This window comes from Larus michahellis, chromosome Z (assembly GCF_964199755.1).
Source record: "Larus michahellis chromosome Z, bLarMic1.1, whole genome shotgun sequence".
NCBI lineage: Eukaryota > Metazoa > Chordata > Aves > Charadriiformes > Laridae > Larus > Larus michahellis.
This window is the reverse complement of record NC_133930.1, coordinates 55,592,107-55,617,903: the sequence shown is the minus strand read 5'-3', so window position 1 is coordinate 55,617,903 and position 25,797 is coordinate 55,592,107. Positions and strand designations below refer to the sequence as shown.

The window sequence follows — 25,797 nt, the reverse complement described above, 5'->3', positions numbered from 1 at the left end:
TTTTGGTTTGTGGCTCAGTTGGGCAACTTTCAGTCTGAGAAATAGACAGAAAGAAAGAAAAGGGAGCAATCCTCTGGAAATGTCAAGGCAGCCTCAGCCTGTGAATCAGAAAAGGTAAAGGCTGCTCCTGGGCATCTTACTTCAACTCAGGGCAGTTGCTATTGGAAGGAAGCATTTGAAATCATAAGAGAAAGGTCTGGAAAGGGCCTCAGTTGGCTGTTTCCTATGTCCCACAGGAGGATCAAGTAGAGCTTTTCCATCAGAAGCTGGTAGAGTCTCTGGAGACACAGGAGCATAAGGCACCACACAGATACTAGGGAGCTTCATCATCACTGTCTTCACTATCCTCCGCTGTTTAGCTGTTTTTGGGTGGGTATGTGGTACTTGGGGTCCTAATGCACCTTCCCTTTTCTAACTATATTCACAAAAGAGTGCTTGTCTTAGTAATCTTGGAAATGCCGCCTTAGTGCTGCCTGCCTTGGGCTTAAATGAGGGCAGGGAGATGCAATTTATCTCATGTTGCTTATTTATGTCATTTTGGAAAGCAGCATGCATATGATGCTGTGTTTTTCTGCCATCCCTTCCAGAACATTGGGAAAAAGATGACCTGCCAAGAGTTCATTGCCAACCTCCAGGGGATGAATGATGGCAAAGACTTCCCGAAAGGGCTGTTGAAGGTAAGGAATGAATTGCAGAGCATAGGTTTCGATTTCAGTGAGAGATGGTTCAAAGCAGAACATCCTGCTTGCATTTTCTGAATCTAATTGTCAAATAGGACAAGTGATGGGCATGCTTCTCCTCCCAGAACATATATACAGTGTTTATTCTGTTGTTTCCCTCTTGCCTTCGCTTGATTGTGATCAAAACTCTCTGCAGCGCGGAGAGGAGAGACTGAACTCTGGTGGGGCCAGCTCCAGAGCTGTGTGTCTTGTAAGCTCATGCAGTTGTGCGGTCCCAGAGTGTTGTCTCCTGATTAAAGTGGACAGAAGCAGCCAGTTGATTCTGATTATTGAGTACGTAAGGGCTAATCCTGAGCTCTGCGTATCTGGAAGGCGTGTGTGTTTTTTCATCAAAGGTGCTTTAGGGTTTTCACATTAGAGCAGGAGATGTAATTTCAGATTAGAATGTGTTGTCTGGCACAGGCTGCTTTTCTTCAGGTTTTGTTCATTAAGTTTGTGCCAGGAGTTAAATCTGAAGAACAAGGAAAGAGGCTGTGCAGGACGAATCTTGTTTCATTGTCAATAACAATGAGAATGTTTCGTTTCTCTTCTGTCTGATTGCTGGCATGAAACAGCAGTCTGTTTGAATGAAGAGAGGAGCGCATACACTAGAGTTCATAATTATTTTTTTGGTAATGGAAGTAAAAATGAGAGGCTGCTGCATCTGAGAGCTGACCCAAAACCTGCTGAAGTAAATCAAAAGAATTGCTGTCTTTTCTGTGGGTTTTGTGTCAGGCCCATTGTGAAATGCAGATGTACCTGCATAGTTACAAGTTTTCTAGTATTGGTAGTTTCTTCAGTTTCTCCAGCCTCTTCAGAGAGCTTTTTGTTGGGCCCTCCTGCCTCAATTCTTACTAAAGAGATAGGAATATAAATGCAACCCCCTTGTTTTCCGATTTAATGTCTTTTTTTTTTTAAATCTGGATACAGAGTATTCATCTGTCAGCAGCAACATTTAATTTATCTTTTTTTTTTCACAAGGAGTCTCATTTCTTACTCTGCCATAGAGAGATGTGTTTAGATTAATTTGCAGGCTAATTACAGACCTTATTGAATAAATAGGTCTCCAGACTGTGTTTAAATAACCTTCTGAGTGTACTGATGAGAGACTTCCACTGGTGCTCACCTGCTGTTTATTTTTCTGCTGACAGAATTACGCAGTTGGGGCTGTATCTTGGTGTTTTAGCGCTGACCTGCTAATGCTAAGGCTTGCCTGGCTCTTTGCCAGCCCACCCAAAGCAAGGACTGGGGCTTGGGATTTTTTGGATGTAGAGCAGGATGGAGGAAACCCATTGTCGGTGTCCTGCCTTGTTGAGGCTTTCTGCCCTTTTCTTGCTTGCTGCCCTGATGTCTTGGGGACAGAAGCGGCACCCAGCCTCAGCCTCTTATCTGGCTTGTCTGAGGATTTGCTGATGATCTGCCCCTTGTTTTAATTTATCAGTGGAGGGGCGTGGAGTGAGTGGCTGTAACTGCATTTCAGTAGCTACATCACTGTGTCCGCAGCAGCCACCTTGCCACTAGATATGTGATTACAAAGACTTAGCAGAAATTAAATTTGCATTAGTCTCAATAAATTAAATTCACAGAGTCCTCCTACAGCACAGTGCCAAAGTGCATGTGGCTTGCCGGTACATTAGCAGTGTAACTAATGAGCGTTGGTGAGGCTGCGAGCCATCTCCCCGCATCCTTCCCCAGCAGCCTGGGAGAGGAAGGACCGTTTCCACAGGGTGGCAGTGTGCCCCTGTGGGATTGAGGTCTTTAGCACCCACTGGTGAACACTGCAGACTCGTGGGCAAGCTAGTGGACTTTTCTGCCTTGCTAGTCTTTCTACATTCCCCTCACGGCTCTGCTGCACCCCTGTATGAAGCTCTGCAACTCTGTCAAGTCCTGGAACAAAGCTGAGTGGTGCTGGAGGGGAAAGAAGAGGGGAGAGATCTTAGCAAGTGCTTACACCTTTGCAGGCAGTGTTCACCCAGGGCTCGGGAAACTCTCTGCAGCATTTACCCTGGATACAATTCACCAAGTCAGGGCTGCAAATACTGCTTGGGCTATCCAGGGCACTCACCAGACAGGCAGAAATTGAACGTTGCCTTCAGTCAATCCCATTATTTTCAGTGCTACTTAAAGCAGAGTGTGGCCCTGAGCGTTTGTTTTGTCTGGATAGGAAAATAGCCCTTCAAGGGTCAGACATCAACATGTGAGGAGGGACACCTTTGTCTTCTGTGTGATCAGCCTCAGAAAACTTCTGATGTGAGATCTGATTGCTCCTTTCCACTCTCATGAGGGAGCCATCTCTTTGTTTTATTAAGTTTTTTCCCAATAATAAGGATGCTTTGGTAAACACCATAAGGCCTTCAGGATGTGATTCTCGGTGTGTCACTGATAGTGCTTTGATAACAGATTTTACTCTGGCTAGAGATGGAAATGAGAAATGCTAATATGATCTTGCTCACCTTGTGTCTTTCTGTGTGTCAATTAACACTGAAAAGAGCTTCACTTTTGTACACAGAGATTCATCTCTTTTTCTTTTTCCTCTTTCCTTTTGTCAGATCTGAGGTTGCTTTTAAAGATGGGACCATAAAGGCAAATATACCAAACTGTGATTAAAAGCGTGGTTCTCCCCATGGGATCTGCTTGCAGTATTCATATATTCAGTACTTTGCCAGGCAGGCAGACATATGCACCTTCCCTTTTATTCCATGTTAGCTCCGGTTCAACTGTCTGTCACATATCCCATTAATATGCCATCGGCTACTAGTAAAGACTAGACGTGGAGACAGTAGCCTGATTTCCAGTTATGTACTCTCAGTGCCTGTTGACCTGAGAGTGATAGTTTATACTTACTGCAGGGTTTCTGTATGTCTTCTGGGGCAAATTGAGAGCAATGTAAATGAGAACCAGCATCCCAAGCTCTGATTCTCTTTTGTGGTATAAATCAGGAGCATCTGTTTCTGTGGGTCTGGCTGGTGTAGAAGGTGAGTCAGGTCTATTAACTCCAGGTAGATTAAGGTTACTGAAAGTGAAATTTCTTAAAGGCAAGAAAGCTTTTTGAAACTCCTGTCCTTTGACTCTGAGCTGTCACACTCCAAGCACACAAATAATTTTATATTGTATCAAGCTGTGATCAGGCAAGGTGATCCTGAATTTCAGCTTTGATCTTATACTTTCCTGTAGCAAAGATCCCTTTGTCCTGGTGAGTGAAGCCCTGCAAGGAGTGCTAAATACCAAGAGTTGTGACAGCCCATGGTTTTGTTAGTGCAGCAGTACTCTGCTGTGGATGGTCTCAGTGCTCGCTGCTAAGGCTGATAGTGAATCACACATTTACCAGCATTTACAGGTGGGGACGAGTGACAGGTTTACTGGGACTGAGAGAGACAAAGGCACCCAGTGTTCATCTCCTCAGAGTGGATGTACCCGACATCCCGGATCAGCTGCCGCAGATGCTGCTGCGTATGGTGAGGGAAGCTGGAGGAGAGATGCAGCACCACTATGAATGAGAGAGAGATGAACACATGAGAAACAGTTAAAAACAACTAAGTCCAATCTGTGGTTGTTAGCCTAAGAGAATCATGACCACAGCATCAGTCCTATAGAAAGGGAGGCCATGGCTAGAGTCTCCCTACTTGGAAGGGAAACAAAATCAGTCTGCGGCAAGGTCAGGAACCTCATGACTACAGCATAAGAGCAGTTCATCTGCAGGCTGGTTCCTTCCTCCTTTGCTCACACCAGCTTTAATCTGGTGCAATGATTCCATCTTCACCGATGATACTCTGGGTTTGCATTATGTGACCATAGGCTTCTTCAAAGATGGTCCTCATGAGATTGTCTGGAATGAGAAGAGGGGGAGGAGAAGCAGCTTGGAAAGAGCCTAATTTTGGCCATGAACACTTGCTTCATTTCCTGTAGGCAGTGCGGTCCCCATGGATGAAGTGCTGGTACAGTGGTGGCCACTGTGTCTTCCTCTGGTCACCTTGTGGAAAGGTGTGTGAGACTTCGCTTGAGCAAGGTGGCTGTGACAAGGCCTTTCTTATGCAAGGAGAGAAAATGTCTGCCCTGGCTCACAGAGAGCCTGCAAGGAGTAATCTCTGAGGAAATGGCTCCCTGCTTTTGTTAGGCAGCGTCTCGGGAAGGGTACTCTGTCATTAGGCCGTGTGCTAAGTACCACCTGCCCATATTGTCCTGCATAAGTAAATGTCCTCTGCATCTGCAGTGTCCAAGGTACCTCATTCATGGATTCAAGGGCATCACCTGACCACTGACATGGGCTGACTGTGTTGCCCCATGACATGAACAGTAGATTTGAGGAGGTCATACCTGGCTGCATGTCTTCTGGTAGGAGGTGGTAGCTCTTTGCTGATGCATCATGTCAGGGAACTTCTCCATCATGCTGAGGGACTTGGGATGCTCTACGGGGACCCAGCTAGAGCCATCCTGGCAGGGGCTGCTGATGGAGATAAGTCCGTCCTACGTAAAAGATCTGTTTTTTCTCAAAGGCTGTTTTTTGCCTAGGCCTTATCTCCTGGAGAAGCACTGTAATGAAGTGACCAAATTAAGTGGGAGTTGCTGGTGCTGAACTCTTCTGAAGAACCAGTCCCCCTTAATTTCCTAAATGATCTGAATTCTTGATCAGGATTGCTGGGATATGTAATTTCCTATAGAGGCTGCAAGGTAGGGTTTATCTCATTTTGCTGTCAGTTCCCTGCACTTTAATTAAGGATTTTTTTTTTTTGCCACTGTCTTTCTGCCTTCTCGCTCTCCCTCTCCCCACCCCCCAGTTTTTTTTTCCTTTAAAAACCCTGCAAAGCAAACGCTCAATTTAAAGAGAATTACTGGCATCTTGCTTCATCCATTCCAATCATTTCAGGTATTTAGCAGAGAGAAGGGAGTGAGCATCAGGTGGCTAACTTCCCCCCCCACCTCCATTTACGCAGAGGAAATCACATTAATCAGACTGCTGCGTACACCCTCATTGCTCTCATCTGCAGTCTCCACACTTCCTCCATTTCATGGCTGAGGCTCTTTGGCAAGGAATTCCTACCTTCCTGCTATTGCTGGATGGAGCCAGGAGCCTGACGGATTTGGGGAGACGGGAGCCTGTGGCAGGGTGCCGGAAGGGCCCCAGGAGGACAGCAGACTGCTGCAGCACCCTGCGGCTACGGGCAGAGGAGGGGGGCAGAGGGGACCAAGTATCTCTGCTCCACTAAAGAAGCCACAGCTCTGCTCAGCAGAAAGAGAGCTTGTCTCCTTGTTTCTCCCCCAAAGTGAAGTTTTTCCTGTTAAAAATATTTCTCTTGGGATAATGTTTCTGGGGCAGCCATTTCTTATCTGTTTGAAATGAAAGATCTGTTACTGAAGGCCCCTTTCAGCTGCTAGGAAACAACAGAGTTTTAATCTGGCAGTATAAAAGTCAGGGAACGCAGGATAAAACCATTAATCCTTGTCTTAAACAGTTGTTTGCAAAAGCATACTTTCTTTTCACTCTCTGAAGAGCCACAGAGCCATAGTGACTGAAGGGAACACCCAGCTCGTCTTTGCTCTTCTGCATCCCCAGCGAGAACCTTCCTGCTGCGATAACCTTTGTTTCCTTTGGCTTGCAGTTTTTGGGGGTTGTCCTGTCGAAGAGTAATAACCAGTTAAAGCACGCCTGTGCAGAACTGTGAATAAAACCAGATTATGATGGTGCGTGCATTGCTTTGCGTCCCATGAATAACGGAGATCCTGACACCCCCTTGCCCTGTTGAAATGCAAATGTATTTTCTTTTTGTGTTACAGGAACTTTCTTCAATGCTTATAAAGAGAAAAAATCTGAAATCTATGCAGTTTTCTCAAGTTAAATAAGTCCAGGTATTGTGTCAAGGAAAGCAACAAGATAGTAGCAAAATCCTAATGCTCTCCACCAAGTCTCTGTCCCTGAGCAGGGAAATCAGAACTTTAGAAAAGGCTTAGAACTTTGTAATCATGATGCAGGAATAAGGATTCCTCGGCGTGGTCTAGGGGTGGTACTGGGGATTGCTTATCTTGCTAGGAGGCAGCCATTACAGCATGGACCTGTTTCTGCTTTCGTCATCTGCATTTCTCTGAATTAATTTTGCTCCTCCAACCTTTCATCTCTTTGCTTTCTGATTGTTATTCAAAACATCTCACCTAGCCCACTGGGCTTTTGTGTCAGCAAGGAGTGAAACCCAAGCAGAGTCAGCTAAGAATTTCCATTACTACTAGCTGCAATTACGTGGCTCAATACCAGGCTCCTAATGAATGTTTAGGGGTTTAATTTTCATCTGTGGAGGCAAGGTCTCCGTAGTGTCTTGTCCAGGTTGATCAGGCAAGTGAGTCATTTCGTGTTTCGCTTATCCAGCCTGTCAGACAGCCAAGGCTGTCAGTAGTCCCCTGGTTTAACTGAAATGCTTAGCAGCTCCTGAGGATGAATGTCACCGTTCAGAGCTTCCCATTTCTTGTACTGTCAGTGTGGAGGATACAGACTGGTAGTCTCCAGGAATGATGCGCTCTGCCACTTTAAAGGAGGAATTTGGGGCTCTTTTCAAGCTGGGAAATCTCTAATACAATGTCACACATACATTTTGGTCCCTATGACATATTACTCCCACCTCCATGTAGGTAGAAAACAAATTCTGAAAAACATTCTTTGATCTTCCGCCCACTGATCTGCTTGAAATTTAAGTTCTGTGCTGCAACACGAGGGAAGGAGGAGTAGGAACATAATTTATACCATATTTAAAAAAAAAAAAAAAAAGAGGAGAGGAGAAAACATTACTTCCACCAGTTTTAGAATTATTGCTGTGTAAATCTTTGATACTCCTTCCTTCTGTTTGTCATCACACTTTTTAAATGACATTGGACTATTGTCTCTCTGACCCAGTTACACTGTTTTCTTTTAAGCAAGAGTGCTTGAATTTAGACATTATTTTTTTTTCCTTCCTTTCCTTTGATGTTACATGGAACATTTAGTTTCCTTCTGAGGTCATGCTCCCTTGGATGGTGAAGTATTTGTAAGATGCTGGTACAAACATGGGGCAAATTTAAGCCATCTATTTTCTGCCCTGCTGACATATGGGTTCTGGAAGGAGTCATGATGGTTAGAAAGGATTTCTTCTGCTTTTGGGGCAAGACAGCTCGCCATTGCTTCATATGTACATGTGTTTATGCAGTAAAGGGTTGTCAAAGTTTATGCCTATTTTCCCCTCTGGAGCTGCTCCTTCCATGGTTCAGTGCTTGCAAATACAGGTGACACCCACATGAAACCTGTGTGGTTCTCAGAGTGGCCTGGATTCCCTTTTTTTCCCTTCACCCTTTTCCTTTTTGTTGTTGTTGTGTTTGCTGTCTGAATCAGAGGGAAGCACTAAATGGTGGTTGTTTTTTTATGTGCATCTCTGGGGGACTGCTGGGTCGTGTGGGGATTATTTCAGTGCTGTTGACTGTATGGAGGAACAGGGGTGGTTTGCAGCTGATCTGGGAGAGTTGGTGGGCTTTGCACCAATGCTTGGTTCACCTCCCTGTGGGTTTCTGTCACAGCTGTGCAGAAAAAGGGTTTTGGTGCTTTTATGAATTTGTTCAAGGTGCTGCTGTTTTCTGTAGCTACATTTGGCGGCTTTAAGTTAAGGAACTTGGTGGTCTGTGTTAGTTGGTGATTACTACGTGGCTCAATTTCTGTCAGCCCTGTTGGCAGTAGATGCTAGTTTCTAAAAGGAGGAATTAAAGAGGAAAACTTTTTTCCCTAGAGACTATAGTGCTTTGGCAGGAAAGACAACAGCTAGTCTGTGGCAGAGAGGTGTTTTCAGATATGCTGCAAGGAAAATGAAGATGGGTAATGGCATCTATTCACTTGCAATGCTAAGCAAGATAAAGGGGGCATGGTTTCTTTGCATCCCTGTTATTATCAAGGAGGTAGTCTCCTGCCATTCTTAGCAGGGCACTTGTCTTAGGAGTGGTTTCTTTCAGCTCAAGATGCAGCATGGATCCCAGGGAGGTACAGTGATACCAGGATTGGTTGGGTCTTGCACCAGCCAATATGGTTTTGTCACTCTGCTCGCTTTTAGGGGCTTACTGATGTAAAAAGTCAGTAGTAAAGACTTGCATCTGTGACCACAAGCCAGCTGGTTTTGGATGTGCTTTTAGCCACCTTCTCTTGTAAAGTAAAACATACAGACTTCAGTTGCCCTCCTGGGGTCATAGGAGCAAAGCTTGTGTTTTCCTGGTGCTAGAAGTTGATGTGCTTTGCTTCGTGGTTGAGGTGGTCTAAAAGCAGACGCTTATACAGCTACAATAGCCTAGTTGACATGGGATAGCTTTCTAGGCTGTAGTAATTTGACCACTTTCCATTGTAAGGATTACTTTCGATATTGTAAGAGAAATCAGAGTCATCCCCAGGGATTCCATCAGAGCTTATAGCACAGGTGTACGTACTACAATATAAGCCATAAGAAAAGGAGATTCTTTCTTGAAGACATCAACAATTGTTTTTTGCTGGTAAATTCAGATTGAGAAAAACCCCATCATCTTTGTAAATGTCTGGTAATAATGTACTGTGGTTGGTCAAAACTAGGAGTCTGTCATAGGGAAAGCTAAGTGGATAATTTTGAAATTTCCTGTCAATATCTGTTATTCTCCTACCATACCTGCTGTTACCCTCTTAGGCTTCCTGTTGACCTGGTTGCTTATGCACATAGAAATGAAGTGGCTACTCTAGTATTTCTGCTGTTTACAGGGATGGCAGTTGGAGACATTTAGATTTAATCTTGATTGTCAACTCCCCCTGATCAGCAGACCTCAGAAATCGTTATCTTAATATCACAGGAATGTCAGTTCAATAATGTTACTGTTGATCAGTTGTTGAACTCTAGTTTTGTAGACATTGTGTGTGAGTAGCTTATCCAGCAGAAGTAATTTTCCCCTCCTTGTCCATTTTGGGGAGAAGAAAAAAACAAGGATGAAAGAAGAAGGAAAGCAGTCTTATGAAAGATTTAATGTTGTTTATTTAACAAGCAGTATTTAATAGCACATTAAATAATGCCACTTTTCTGTGCTACACAAATAGCAAACTGGCTCTGGAGTGTATTTCAGGTAACTGATGTGTGTGTGTTTATGCATTTTGTTGGCTTTTGTTGTTGATATTTTTGTCACTGGAATCAGGCTTAAATGATGCTAATGGATTCTTGCGGCTTTGTGTGAGGACACTGGAGTTCTTCAGACACAATAACGTGGTCCTTAGGTTTGGTCCCTAAAAGCCAGTATTGATTTCACTTTGAATTCCATAGCTTTTCTTCTTGTGTTGTTGATTTGCTGAATGACGTTAGGGGGACCAGGCAAGGATTTGGCCTCCCAGGGAAACTTGACCAGTGGGAGGAAAAGATGGGAGGAGCTTATTGCACTGTTAAGTTGAAAAGGCTGCCTGTTTCCTCTGTGGGTGATGTAGTCTGCCATAGTGCCTTTGACAGGTGAAAAGCTTTTGGGTTGCTTTAAAAAAGGGTAAGATGGAAAGAGTAGTAGAGACTTTGGTTTTCCCCTCCTGCATCTGTTTTGGCCCAGTTTAAAATTCTCCTGCTGGTTTATGGTTTGCTCCTTAGAGGTGCTGGTAGGGAAGGTCTGTAAAGAGGGTCACCATTCTTTCAGTCATCCCAATGGTGTCACTGGCTGTTCAGACTAAATACTGACTGAATATCTGCATTCTGTCCCTTTTCCACCACCTCTTTGCTGGCCTCTGATCAAGGGGAAGATCATGGCTTCTTGACACACCTGGAGGGTCCCCAGAGTGTGGACAGCTTTGTTTTTTCTGGTGTTGCACAGCTATATCAGCCCCTCTTTAAAAAAAATCCCTTCTAGCCCTCTTCTTATGTTAACAACCCACTTCTCCCTCAGAAATCCCTGTTGCACAATTACAGACAGAAATCAATCCTGTGTACATGCTAATTTCTAAAATGGTGGGACTTCTCTAATGTTGAAGAGTGGTCTTTCAGCTGAAGAAGACAGTCACTGTGTACACAGGGCTACTGGCTCAGTCAGGAGTACAAGATTGTATTATCATTTTCAGATGAAAATCAGGGTCACTGATGAAATCTGAGCTGAATCCCTGAGCTGAAGACATTTAAGGTTTCAAAAGCATAATCTCAGGAGGCTCTCTCTTTTGGAGAGTGTAAGCTGTGAGAGGAGTGTTTTCCATACTCCATTGGAGAACAAAAAAAAATAGATTGAACAAGATGCAGCCTGTCACACTTAGTGTTTTGGGTTACTGCTTGGTTACAGCTGAACCAGACCTGTTCCCTCGTGAATTAAGGTTCCTGTCCTGCCTGAGGATCTGCTAACCTCAGCTCGGAGGATGCTCGGTGGAGAACTGCTGCACTTAGGCAGCAGCGACGGTGCTATGCTGTGGGCAACAGAAGAGAAATGTTGCTGTGATTCAGTCTAGCTTGTATTTAATAATGAAATTGCTCTGCGTAATTCACATTGGCCTGGGTCTGCGTGTGATATTTAGGGAATACAATTATTTTGGATGTGTTGAGGGTGCTTGGGGAGTTGGCCTTATAAATCCAAGAGCAAGAATAATCTGCTAGGCGGGGGGCTGGTAGGATAGGGAGTGATTTGTGGCTATTTACGTAGCACCTGTCGGGACCTGCTGCTTAGCTCATCTGGAGCTGTTTGATGGCAGTGAAAATTTTCTCTAAGAAGAGATTTTCTTTGAAAAGCTTTTCCACTAGCAGTGGATAATTTCAGATGGGTTAAGTAACATAAAACCCTTTCTGGGAAGTGGCACAAGTAACTTAGAGCATGCAGTTGCTTGTTGCCAGAGAAAAAGGGTCCTCTGCTCCTTCAAGTACCCCCTAGCAATGACAGGTTTGTGTAAAAAGGCTGGAGCACATCTGGGATTTGATCTTAATGTGTGAGGTTGGGGGGGGTTGCTAGACCTGACTTATTGAAATGAGAGTGCATTTCGCTTGTTTGCCAAGTGGGAAGAAATCTGTACCTCAAGCAGGACAGAGGCAGGATCTGTAGTGAATCAGAAGCTTGTCACCCCAGGAACACTTTTTGTGTTGATACTTAGGTCCCTTATTCCCTCTTCTGCTGACTGTTCTCCTTCAGCATGTCCATACCTATTGCAATCTATGTGGGGGGTTTGCACTTGTAGCATCCTTGGTGGTAGCAAGCAAAGGGTGACTGCTGGCCAAAGGCCTGCTGTGTCCCAAGGAGGCAGCAATGTCTTTTACAAGTGAAAATGCACCTAGGATGATAATGTGGCTGTCTAGCCATTTGCCTGCTAAGGATGTAAATCCCTGATGTCAAGAGGCTGGGAAGGTGTAACCAGGGGAAAAGCCCACTCAATTCATCTGCTTCTTATCTACTTCTGCGTGCTGTCACGCAGGTATTGTAGGATGAGCAAACTCTCGCTCTGCCTTAACATGGCTTGGCTGACACCAAATGGGACTTGGGCATCAGTAGCAGCTGGAGCCCCTTCACTGAGCCTTCAGCCAGCTGTTTCAGTGCAGGACATTCGTGTCACTGTGCCAGGGCAGGAACCCCTCGTCCCTGGCTGACGTGCAGACTTGCAGCTCCCTGTGCATTGTGGTGGCAGTGGGATGAGAGGCTCTCGTCCTTCCAGACCATGACCCCAGTGCTGCTGGCCTTGTCCTTCCTGGTGGGCTGGTGGCACGGGGCAAGTTGCTTGACCCGGTGTTAGCCCATGGGCAGGTCCCTGTGCCACACAGTCTTTCAGCTCCTCGTGCTCCTTCTGCCTAAGCTGTTTTCCCCTTCTGAGTTCAGGGTGATGTCCGCATTGTCCACTTTTACCTTGGTGCTTGCACGAGCTGCTCCACCTGCCCCGGCATGTGCTGGCAGCTGCCACGACCCCGTGCTGAGCAGAGCAGAGATCTCTCTCTCTCATCGGAGCAGGTTGCCATGGCAATGCACAGTCTGCTGCGCTCTGGGTCTCCAGGAGCCAGAAATGATGGTGCTTTTGCAACATTGAGGTAAACATCTCTCTTTTCCCTTATATAGCACATCCATCCCTGGTAAGAGGGCTGGCTGCCATTGGTGCCGGCCTCCCCTCACCCCCTGCGTAGGAGAGAGCAGCTCCAGGCACTGGGAATGCACCTGACCTGTGGAGCTGTGCTCCTGTGGGTTTGAGCAGTGCCTCCAGCGTGCGTGGGCCGTGGCAGTGGCCCTCCCGTCACTGGGTGGTGTGGTTTTCCCACTGGGGATGAACAGGGTACTGCTCAGGAGTGGCATTGCTCGTGGGCTCAGCTCCTGGAGCATGGGGTTTGCTCGTGGAGGGGTATGACTACAGCTTGCCTGGATGCTGAGGGGAAGGTGGGTCCCCAGCTGCTTGCTCACAGCTCTGACACTGGCTTGCACTGGTCACCTTGGGACAGTCACTTCTTTCTCCTAAGCACCTCTTAAATTGTGAAAGTGGTCTTGCTCTCCCTTGCCTGCTGGGAAAGGCACCCCAAGGACTCTGGCTAATGAGTGCAAATGCTTAGTGTTGTGAAAATTTGCTGGAGAATCTCTCTGGGGCTTCCTAGAAGTTCATTATGGTGCTGTGGGCTTTCACGTGTTTCTCCATTGCTTTGGGAATCCATCAGTATTTCTCACATCCAGAAGCCTGTAACTGGCAGGCGATTGAAGACTTTTTACGGTTTCCTTTGTTATTGAAGGCAGTAATGAGCATGGCAGGCTGTTTCAGGCAGGGAAGTGTGGCTGTGTGAACTGAAAATGAATCTCTTGCTTGATCTGCTGGCATTTGTTCCAGCATCTTTCTCTCCACCTCTCCCTCTTGCTGTTGGTGTGTGTATGAAGGGGGAGTCAATGCTGGAGAGGGGAGTGGAGCAGGGGAGGAGTTTCTATCAGCCTCTTCTTTTTCTTTTTTTTTCCCTTCTTTTTTTTTTTTTTTTTTTCTCCTGTTCAGTGACGTGAGCAATGCCTGGAACAATCAGGCTGGCTCCAAACCGTGCGCCTGAAGATGCTGGAGAAAACAGCCTAGTGCGCTTTAAGCAAACACTGATTGCTTGAGCCTGGGCTCTCCAGACGTAACCTTTTCCAGTTCCTCTGCAGGGAACTGGGAAGTGCCATTAGCTTTCTTCTCCTCCATCCCATACGCTCACTTTTGGAAATGATTGGAGTTAACAGTGTTCAGAGCACCAGCAAAGTCCGGGTGAGAGCCACAGGTTCAGTGAAATACTCCCGAGAAGAATCGCTCTGGCGGCAGTCCCATCGGTCAAAATCTATGAAAATCTCCAACTCCTCTGAGTTTTCTACTAAAGAAAGCAAGGTAAATAGCTAAAAATTCATAGTGTTTCTCTTTGCTATGAGTGGAGGTGGTGGTGTTGAAAAGGTTACGCTCTGCAGGAATTAAGGGCTCTGGATGATCTGCAGTGCTCACAGAACTGCTGTCAGGTCAGAAAAAAAAATCTCTGTGCTTGAGGAGGGACTTGAAGGTGAAAAAGGTCTGGTGTGTGATAGTGATCGCGTCTTAGAGGAATGCCCTGTCACTGAGCTTGGTGCAATAGTAAACAGTGAAAACTTGCTCTGCTCTGAGGAAAGGTGCCAGAGTTGACAAGTGATGTCCTTGGGATTACCTGTTTAATGGGAATGATTTTCCATAGAAAAATAGCTTTTGCTCCTTTTCTGCAGCTCTGGGTTAGTAGGTGTGGGTGGTAGGTAAAACTATCGTCTCACTTGCATGCATGATTAAATATTGCTGTCAAGTATTTATTAGGAGGGCATCACTTGTGCGTTTATAGGAATACATTAGTGAATTGTAGTGGTCGGTAGCACAGGCGATGCCCAGCTGCTACTGTGGCTATGTGCTGCAGCTCCTCGCTCAGCCCAGCCCGGTGGTTCGGTTCCTAGGCAAACAACCCCCACTCCATGCAGTATTGCTTCTTTCCTCATTCCTTGCTCCTGCTCAATAACCAAGAGGCACCCGGGAACCCCTGGCAAGAGCTTTGATAGCTGTCTTCCTCCCAAAGGTGCCCTGTGTTTCCAAGGGTTGGATGAACTTTATGCAGTGACCGAATATACCTTTAATTGATTCTGCCTTGGGATTAGAGGCTATAACCATTTGCAAAGGTGTGTTGAATGAGGCTGAAATATTGCAGAGCATCAGTCAAAGGCGTTTAACCGTGTCTTGTGTCCGTGTGCATGCAAACAAGCAGGCACATGCATGGATCTTCCTTCACTGTCCCTTTCCTAAATCTCCTATCTGTCATGAGAGAAACCTCCTCTGCTATGGTGAAAGGATCCCAATGCTGCACGGTAGTTCCTAGCAGATCACTCTCTGATGACTTACAGGTTGTGTTTCAGAGTCTCAGCTGCAGAGTTTTAATCACAGAGTAACGCAAATAGAAATAAATAAAGTATTTTATTCAGTCCAGTTTAAGGAACCTCTGTTTTGAGGGCCTTATTGTCCATAACTAAGAAATATTGTACTGCTAAGGTTGTGGCAGGGAGATGGCATGGCCATCATTCTCAGGCTGTTGCTGATGCAGTATCTGCTACTCCAGCAAATGCCAAAGTAAAGGCTGCATCTTGCAGGTGCTCTGGGACCCTGCTCTTGTGATCACTTTCACCCTAGGCATGGGAATAATTGCATGGTATTCAGTGTGAGGATTTATGTACAAAAAGTCTCTGCATATGGCAGAAACTTGTGTCTTTTGACATGGCGTGAATCATTTAATCTCTGTACCTCTGTACCCTCTCCCAAGCTGTGTGTCCACGGTGTATGCATGGTGTAATGTCCTCAGGGCAGAGACTTTCTCCCAGGGATGGTGTCTGACACAGTTAGTTAGCTACTGCAATAATCAACGCTCTGTATTCATCCCTCTGTGGGATTCACATTTCTGCTTCCTGAGTGCTGTAGGTTGTTGTGTGAGAAATGCCCACTTCTGCCTAGCTCAGTAATTTGGGAAGCATTCTGCAGCTTTGCTTCTGTTTGTAGTGCTGTTTCCTTATTTCCTACAAAGGTATTTGTGTCTGTGGAGCATCTAAGACCTGTAAAAGCTGTGTTACGGAGGGCTGAGAAGATCCCTACATGCCCATCAGTGACGCCTGCCCAGTTGACAAGATGACAAGCAGCTCTGCCACTGGTTGGTCTTGTGATTTTGGGCAGCCCTGTTCTTTCCATATGTCTGTTTGCCCTTCTGTTCTTTGTCTGACGATCTATTTTGCTAAGATGTCGCTGGTTTAGAGAACTAATTTATATTTGAGCTTCAGCTCTTCTGTCGTGTTGGTGGAAGAGACTTGGAAGTTCTTGCTGATGTGTAGCATTGCAAAGGAGGTCTTTTTATCACTGTAAGTCTGGGTATGTGCTTGTGCATTGCCTTTCATGAAATATCTTCAGTTCTAGGCTGGGCTTTCTGGACAGTGGTGCTGTGTAGATCCCCTCAGTCTCAAGCAGGCCTTTATTTGTAGACTTGTCCTCTTCCGTATTTCTGTGGGTGTGTTTTCCCCCTTTGAGTATGGACTGCCTTGCATTTTACCTGCTCCGCACACAAAGTAATAACAATGCAGAAAACCTGTTTCTGTGATAGCTTCAGGTGACTTGGGGCAGGAGACCCGTTTGTGCCTCAGAAACATACTTTGCACTTACGTGACTCAGCCTGTTTTGCTGAGCTAGAGAGTATTACGTATCCTCATGCTCTAGCTGGTATGGAAAAGGCACCAACATGGTGCCGGCATATGAGGTTTGCCTGCTGCTAAAGAGGCTAGGTAGCCTGAGGACCATCATCTCATTGAAAAACAGCAGGTAGTGCTTCTCTGCACATGTATATTCACTCATGCACCTGTACATATACATGCTCCGTGAGGTGATGCATCCTGGGTGTGTATTATAGGCAGGTATTACAGCCTCAGGCCAGCAGGAGAACCTGCGAAAAGGATACTGTGAATAGATGTGCTGTTGTTCTTGGGAGAGTAGCCTGAAACCCAGGCTGCATACAAGGTGAGTCAGAGGACCTTAGGATCGTCTGTGTGACCCAGCGTGCTCAGCAGTCTCTCCTCCTGACAGACTCTGTTTTCCTGCAGCCATGGACTGAATTGCAGAGTGCCTGTGCCTGTCCTGCCTACAAATGCACAGAGCCAATAAAACAATTTCTGAAATAGGCTGTGTAGGTGCTCCACTATCAAGAAGCACTTCTCTAGGCTTTTCTCTGTTCACCCATAATAATTCAATACGCTGCCTTTACCAGTAACACTGATGAAACACTCCAGCAAGTACAGAACAAATCTTTTCTAGCAATCCCCATGTATCAATTTTACAGAGGATGCGTTTCTTGTGTGGCATTAATTTCTTGGCTCTCAGGAGCCCCAGCTAACCATCCTTTTCTGTTTTATGATGATATATCTGGCACAATCTTTCCTTCCTTTTTTCTTTCTCCCCCTCCCCCCCTTCTCCATACAAACCAGATTTTTCACAGAGGAGTTTCTCTTAGAAATGTTCTCCTCCAGTTGGTGACGCACTTGAAATTCCCTGGGTGAAATGATCTCCTTTCCTTCCCCCTAAAACATTCCGATCAACCCTATCTCCACCCACACCAAAACAACATTCATCGGTTCCATATGCTGCTGAACAGCTCTGTGCCGTTTTATGAATAATGTATGCCGGCTTGTTAGAAGAACGTTTGTTGTACAAACCAGTGGAATTTGAAATTGAGAGTGATATCAGCAGACATGCCATGCCATGCACTAACCCACGGGCTTCTTGGGGTACTCCTCTGGCATCCTTGCTGCATCCTCATCAGAAGGGGGAAAATGTGTGAGACATCAGGGGCATGCGGGCTTTGAGCCTGGCAAGGAGCTACAGGCACTCAGTGATCAGAGCCCTTGTCCTTGTCTCACCAGGTGTTACAGATCCGTGCATGAGGAGAGGAAAAATTTTGAGATCTGGATTTTGGGGGAGAGTGACAAATAGGAGATAATGAAGTACTGTAGATCTGTATGCAAGCAACAGTTCTAGGGGAGGGTCAGCCTTCAGGTAATTACTTAAGCAGCAAATTGGGAGTGGTATATAGCAATGTGTCGCACCTCATCCAAACTTGGTGGAAGGCAATGACACAGAGACACCTGGGTCCAAAGGACGGGCACATTAACACCTTTATGGGCTGCACGCAGACACCAGCAACATCTCGTATCTGTTGCTTCTGTAGCCTGTTATTTTTTGTAGGGTTCTGCTACTTTTATTGTTTTCCCTCCCTCTAATAAACCATGTATGGTGGGAGCTGGGGCTGGTGTCTGGCAGACTGCTGTGGTGCCAGGGGCAGAGCTGATGGACCGGTGCTGCGTGACTGGGGGAGATGCAGAACTTCTGACTGAGCATTTCTTACTGCAAAGCCTGGGCACCTCTTTGCCCAGAGGTGGGACTGGGGCTTCCTTCCATGGATCAACTGTGCCACTACCAGCTGGAGGTGACAGAGAAATGTTGCTGGGCAGGTCTTCTTCTAACAATGGCTGCTGGGAGGGTGACAGGGGCCTGGGGCAAAGAGCACAAGTGCATCCCTGTCCTATGGGCTGCAAAAGCCAAATAGGATATCTCCTGTGATGGTCAGATAGTCATTTCTCCAGCAACAGCTCCAGAAATGAGGGTGTAACTGGGTGTGAGCAGAGAGTCTGGGAAACAAGGAGAAGACAGACTAGGTTATCCCTGATGGCTCTCTGAACTCGGTTTTGATTTTGCCTGTTTACCTGCTCATGGCAGGCATTTCTGGCTCCTTCTCTTTTGTTCACGGAGCAGTATCAGAAATACCTGTGATATATTCCTTTCCCTCTTGACAGGCTTTTCTGGGTGTGCTGGTGTATATAGAAAGTCAGTAGTCTGGTTCAAGAGCCGGACCTACATTGCCTTTCGAAGGAAAGGTTCACACAGAGCCCTGGGACCTCTTGCACCCTGCTGTCCAGGCTTTGGGGACCCCATGTCTACTTGTTACCTAGATGATTTACTGAGATGAGTATCTGGGTAATTCTTTATGTCTCTGTCCCTGTATGCACACTTGGTGTTGCCTTTCTCATGTTCACTGCTTCTGCATGCAGAGGCTGAGTCACAGCATAGCCAGCAGTCGGCAGGTGCCGAGAGCAGCCTGTTTAAATGGGTCCAATGGTTCATGCATGTGAGAGGGTTTGGAGGGAGGTGAGGATGGCGGGTGACCTTTTCTTTTTGGCAGCTTTGTAAAATAAACAGGAGTTTTGAGAAGCACTCCCTGCATAGTTTTGCTTCTCTTTCCAATTGGAATAAAAGTACCAACTGGTGAGAGCTTGTGAAAATCTGGACTTTTAGTTGACCTACCAAAGAGAAAATGAGGATGGAATTCAGCAGCTTCTTACAGAGTTACAGACTTCTACTTAAAAAAGAAAGTGTATGTTTATTGCCCAGTTTATGAACAAATGCAAACAAATCCCACAAATATATAACAAATTCCATTGGGTTTTTTTATATTGCAGTCTGCTAATCGTCAAATTGGAGCTGTAGGGAACAGCATTGGAGTTAAAATAAGGAAGGTATCTAGGATGTTGCCCGCTACTCTGTTTTATGCAGCAATTAATTTCTTTTATTCTCCCTTCAAAACTGCATTTGTTTCTCCAGGGAGCTTAGGGTAGTGCTGGGCCTCAGGTGTGGTGGACCCAGAGATCAGCAATTCTCAGAAAAGGGAAAGCTCTAAGGAGTGTGTTTCTGCAGTCTGGGTAATACAGCTTAAGAGTTACAGAATCGCAGAATCACAGAATGATAGGGATGGAAGGGACCTCTGGAGATCGTCTAGTCCAACCCCCCTGCCAGAGCAGGGTCACCTAGAGCAGGTTGCACAGGAACGAGTCCAAGCAGGTTTTGAACATGTCCAGAGAAGGAGACTCCACCACCTCTCTGGGCAGCCTGTTCCAGTGCTCTGCCACCCTCAAAGTAAAGAAGTTCCTCCTCATGTTTAGGTGGAACTTCCTATGCTCAAGTTTGTGCCTGTTACCTCTTGTCCTGTCGCTGGGCACCCCTGAAAAGAGCCTGGCCCCATCCTCCTGACACCCACCCTTGAAGTATTTATAAGTGTTGATAAGGTCCCCCCTCAGCCGTCTTTTTTCCAGACTGAAGAGACCCAAATCCCTCAGCCTGTCTTCATAAGAGAGGTGTTCCAGTCCCCTCATCATCTTGGTAGCCCTTTGCTGTACTCCCTCCAGCAGTTGAAGCAGTGAAGTTGGATACTGCTGAGTAGTCAGTAGCTGGGGGTTTGGATCCTGCCTACAGTCACCTAGGGTGCCAAAAGAGATAGAAAGTCTCTTCCTTTCCAAGTGGTATCAGTCCAGCTTGGAAGATGAGACCCGTGCAGTATTCGTTCCGGCATTCCCGGCTGTCGTCCAGCCTCCAGTTTTCTGGCTCAGATAGCAAATTTGCCAAGCACTTCCCAGGCTAGCAGGTAAGAAGCTGTGATTGTTGTCAAACTGTAAGAGTGCTTTAAATCAGAGCTTTTTTTTTTTTTGCCCCCAGAGAGAAAACATGGGTTAATAAAATCTGTCCTTGCAGCTAGTTAAGTACGGTGAAAGTCGTGTGCCTCGCCATAATCTCTGATCAGCTTTGTTGCAATTTAGTGAAGCATTTAACTGCTTGTCTCCAAGTTTGTTTGATTTAATCATACTCTGGAGAAACTCTGCTGAAAAGAGCTGCTGTCTGAATCAGGGCCTTGGGAAACAGCCATGAAATAAATGATAGAACAGGTGCTGGGCTGTATACGTCTGCTACTGGTTGCAAAACATGGGAGGAGGAAATTTTTGTTCTCCAGATCATGCGAGAGCCCAGTAGACATCAGGAAAATAAATTGCTCTGGAGAAGGAACATAAAACGGCTCCAAAAGGCTGGTGAGTACAGTGGCGAGTGCACAGCCCGGCAGCAGTCTCTGCCACAGAGGTGGGTTACGGGCAGGCATGAGAACTCATGTATCTCCACCCCTTGAGAGGTCTGCTCACAGAGGTCTCACTGAACAAGTTTGGTAGACACACCAAGTATGCACTGTAAACAGCTGCTCAGGCTCTGGGTACTCTCTAGGGTTTTCTCTTTCATTTTTGTAAATAGCAGAGGCTTTCTGAGAGGCTATATTTGATGCTCTATGGGGGACACTGTGTCCTTTGTCAGATGTATGCCATATGACTAGGTTGGTGTCTGTTACTCCCTAAAGAAAGAAGAGGGAGTCTGGCTTATTAGTAAAGATCGGGACAAACACATGTCACTTTCCACAAGGCAAAAGCCTGGGGCATTTGTTGTTCTTGCACCAATCTGGAGTGCTGCTTTTGTATGTCCTGCTCTTTGGCTGTAGTGATCCCTAGAGAATTCCTTAGCAGCAAAAGGCAGTACTGCACAGGGCAGGTGTTCATTTTCAGAGGTTGTGACCCAATTTTGTAGGCATTTGGGCCAGAGAGCAACAAAAGGCATTTCTGATACCCCAGGCCAGGTTTTTGCTACTTTTCAAAAGCATATCCAACCAGCTGGGGAAAGAAAATGCTGCTTCTGAAAAAAATGAGGAGGCAACTGGGAAAAAAATGCCGCCTCTTTGCCTTATGTGTGGAAGTAGTTTTCTGGCTCAAAATGTAAGAGAGTATTTTAGTCATAGTAGGAAGAAAAAGACAAGTCAAAGAATAAGAGGGGGCTTTGGACAAGTCATTAGAAACATGGTGGCTTCTAATAGAACAGACTGTGTGACCCCAGGGAATCAATGTCAGCATCAGCTTGTGCAGAAAAACGGAGGTGTGTCTAATTCTGCTGGGCTGCTGGCTGCATGGTAGGAGAAATGTTAGCCCTTTCTGGTGCTTTCTTCTTGCAGCTTGATAGGTCTCACCTGAAAATTAAGGAGAGTGCCTACAAACTGCCAGCAGTGCCCTTTACTTCACCGTTGTCTGGCTGTTTGCCTTTGGATCAGAGCTCCTTGTACAAGTTTGGAGAAGACAGGATAAATAGAAATAGACAGCGAAAACTCCAGAGTTGGAAATATTTCATCTTATTGCTGTGAGAAGTACAGCAAGCCTTGTTAGCAGTGGGGACCTCTCTCTGCTAACTCAGTGGAAGTAGGATGTGGAATGATTCCTCCTGGTGGTCGTATCTGTTCTTGTGCTCTCAGAAACCTACTTTTATGGTACACTGTGACTAAAAGTTGCTGCATATGTTGCATCCGTGTGAGGCGAGTTGTAGCAGTACGTTTGACCTGCTTGTGTATGGTTCAAACAAGCCGGATTTTCAGAGCTGAATATGAAGGATCTTCAAATAGACCATTCAAGATTCAGAAAGGAGTCAGTGGATCACAGGATGAGCAGCAGGATGTGCTCATGGGATTCTTGTTGCATGTTCAGCTGTGGCATATGCACAAGACTAGTTTCAACTCTTCAATTTTCAAAATTATTTTTGTTTTGGGTCAGAGTTAAGGCTATTTAAATGCTAATGTTTCTGTTGAGTGTGTCATAGCTATTATAGTATGTGAGTTTCAGGCTTGTTCATACTTGATGTGCTACTTTTTTGTAATCATGTGCATCAACAGTTCTTCTACACGTTAACATATTTTGAGGCTGTGTAGGAGTTATGTGCCAGAGGGAGTAAATCTAGCTATGTATATAAGGTAAATTACAAATGTGGATTATAAGTGTGAGAATCAGGGACATTCCATACCAAAATACTTCACTTGAGTCAAGTGGCCTATTTGAAGAACTCCATTAGCTTGTAGTAATAGCAGGCATTTATCCATTGTATGCATCAGCTACTGCAGGGCTGAAATCAGACAGTTATCTTAAGTTTCATACCTACTTCCTCTCAAAAGAAATGCATCTCAACTGTCTGATGTGCACCCAGGCTTAAGTCAGCCTCCAGACCCTGTTCTTTGCAGGCTGGTAACAACAGAGTTGTGACCTTTGATGTCAAACCTACTGGCATCTTTCCTATGAATTGAAAGAGTAATGATGTTAGCAGGCAGCAGTCCAAGACATTGATCTTCAAGCACGAAAACTGCTTATTGTTGATTTTCTGTTTTGCACATAGAAATGGAACGTGTTTATGTTTGGATGTGTGACTGGGGAAGCACTCACGTGTCTGTGAGGCTCAGGGGCTTTGCATAGCTCTTGTGGCATAGTTTTACAGGTAAGCCCATATCGTGAAATCTTGACCCCACTGAAGTCAGTGACAAAAAAATATCACTATCAGGAATTAAATTGGACCTTGAATTTCAAGGCTGTAGTCTTGTGACTTTTGCAAACTTAACAGAGTTATATTAAAAAAAGCCCAAACCACAAAACCAAAAAACCTGCCTGAGAAAATGACTGTAATCTCTTACATTCTGGTATTTTTTTCCTTAGATGAGATTTCTGCTCAAGACTTTGGCATTACCATGAGCAGATATGGTACTTCCTTGATCAGAGACAGCTCGCTTGTAGTATTAGTTAGGTAATTTTCCTCAGCATATTGATGTATGTGTAACAGGGGTCAAACAATAATCCCATCTCTTTTCTCTCCCTTTGCAGGCCCTCTACAATTCAATCAAGAACGAGAAGCTGGAATGGGCAGTGTAAGTATACTGCATAGAAATTAGGAGTTTAAAAATAGTACCTGTGTAGTAATCTGTTTATACATCCTATGTCACCATCTGAGTGGGCTCCAAGGCCTGTAGAAGATAGCCAGTGTACTGGCTTTTCTGTTTGCTTTTCTGTTAATGAATGACCTGGCAATACTGCCTCATCTGTTTCTCCAGCAAGGGGAGTTGTTAGTGATAGGAGCCAACTGCATTTGTAAGGAAAGAGGACGTTTCATTTACTAGGAAACTTCAGCCTGAAAAGAGAGAAATTAAATCCTCTGTTGTTATATGACTGCATAAATAAAACAGAAGTCGACTTCTCCCTTTATCTTTTGTTACATTGTGTTAGAACCACTGAATAGAAACACGCATCTTGGATTGAGTTTCCTGCTGTTGGTTTATTGTCTTGGTTTGTCTCCTGATTAACTATGGATAACTTGACAACAACCTAATATGAAAGATGATAAATTGGACAAAGTCTGATATCCCCCGTCCTTAGCTGCTTTCGACAGGCTAACACTTGTTCACCACGGAAGTACTACAGACCAGAAAGTGCTTCAATTTCTGATTGTGTTAAATTGACATTTCTCTGCGCTTAGGTTTTATGTGGTCTAGGTATGCCAGCAAAGAGTAGATGGGGTCTGCTTTACATTTTACCGCTTGCACAACAGTGGATTTTGGAGTAAAATAAACAAATGATGTCTTTTATCTGTTTTGGCTGTATAAGATGTTTACTTGCGTGGATTTACATATCTGAAACCTCACCTTGTCTGGGATGCATGCTCCTGCACCTTTTCTGCTAGAAGGCCTAACAATTGCTATAGGTCTTGCAAGACCATTGGCTTCTGATCTTCCTTGTTTTAAGTTCATCATCTGCAAATGAATTTCTTGTCAGAGTGTGCATCCTCATGTACAAGGGCTGCTGGTCCCAACTGGGATTGCAGCCCCTGTTCAGAAGTGTCGTAAATAATGTCAGAATAATGAGGAAGATGTGCTGGTAAGGGGAATCATCAAGAAGTGCCATCTCTGATGAGCCTTGTAAAAAGCATGGTGGGAGACATTTTCCCAAACTGTGTCTTGGTCCTGGAATATACTGTGTGAATCTTACATGTCACCACACCAGAGTTGTTTGCAAGACACTCTCTCACAGGTACTACACAGGACCCAGCAGAATCCATTATGTGACTTTCTCGATGTCAGAATTTTCCTCCAGCTCTTGGCAAGGGACCATACTGTGCCTAATACATTTGGGCAGCCTCCAGGTGGAAACTGGCTCACACCTGGCACTGCTCCCATGGGCTTCAGTCAAGGTGATTTATGAGATAGCTTACTCCTGTATAGGTAGTAGCTGCTTCGACATCTACATAGTTCGATCCATATCCATTGCTAATTAATTGTTTGGGGAAAACTTGTAAGCAGGCTGGAAAAGGGAGAAATCATAATCCTCCTTAAATAAGGTTTTGGGATGTGGGTGTAAAGCCACCTTCTCCCACTAGAATGCTCAAAGTGACCAATTGTCCATTCCAATTCCAAACTCAGACAGATAGCTGGGGCTGATGTGACAATTACTTAACATGCTGTGAAACAACGCTCATTCTGGGCATAGTCAAAAGATGTTGTGCCTTTACCTTTAGGGCTGGAAGAGACAGTGTGAAGATGTCTCTCCTCACTTCCACAGAGATGTGTGGTTGGTGTAATCACATCAAGGAGCCCCAGGATTGCCTGTGCTAGAGGGAGGAGGCACATCACTCTTGGTCAGCTGTCGTGATCCGCAGAGAAAGTTGGATAGGAAGGAGACATACTTGGTTTTGTTGTGATGGGACCGAGGAAGATCCTCTCTCCTTTCCAAAAAGTATCTTTTTGCTTCCCTGATGCAGTTGGCAAGGGAAGAAGCGGGAGGTAAGGCAAAGGTGGAAATAGTGCTGCAAAACCCAGCGTAAGCTCCCTCACAGCGCTGGCATGTTGAAGGAATGCCTTTCCTTTAGCCAGAAACCCTTTGAGGATCTAAGACTCTCTCTTAAGAGTTAAGCAACAGGAAGAGATTCTCTAGCAGTACGTTATTTGGTGGATTAATGACTGTCAATAGGTCCATAGGTAGGGGAGGGTAACAGCGATATATAAGATGGAGGAAGACTGCTGTATGATCCTTATCTTACTGGTTGCGAGCTAGGTGCATCATCATCCTAAATGGTTTGCTGTCCGTTTCCAGTAGAATTACAGTCTGATCCAAAGCCCACAGAAAGAAAAGGCTACCATTGATTCCAATTTTGTAGTCAAGAGAAGTGGCACCTTAATCAGCAGATGTGCTTCAGAGGCTTTCAGTAGGAGTATTCATTTATCCTTTATGAACAGGGAAGCACAAGTACAGCTGTGGGAAGAGAGAATTACTTTTTCTGCAGTAGTTCCAGGTTCAAGTTCTCTAAAAGGTTAAAAATGAATCATATACGATGATCTGTAAAATAAACAGATCTGACCTCAGATTTACCCTGAACTGGTGCATGTGGGATCCTGAATGCACAGTCCTACTCCACACTGCACCCCCCAGATTTTTTGAT

The 25,797-nt window shown here is 45.3% G+C and overlaps 1 protein-coding gene across 7 annotated transcripts in view; it reads left to right on the top strand.

The window, feature by feature from the left end:
• Window positions 1-25,797, top strand: part of PSD3 (pleckstrin and Sec7 domain containing 3) — a 114,840-nt gene that overhangs the window by 53,694 nt on the left and 35,349 nt on the right. For 6 of the 7 annotated variants that reach the window (XM_074571110.1, XM_074571111.1, XM_074571115.1 and 3 more), the window contains 2 exons: window positions 588-677; window positions 23,193-23,236. In XM_074571110.1, coding sequence (XP_074427211.1) covers window positions 588-677; window positions 23,193-23,236 — 134 coding nt within the window. Of the gene's footprint in view, window positions 1-587; window positions 678-13,264; window positions 13,993-23,192; window positions 23,237-25,797 lie in introns of those variants that run through there. The other variant, XM_074571116.1, reaches the window with a different exon arrangement.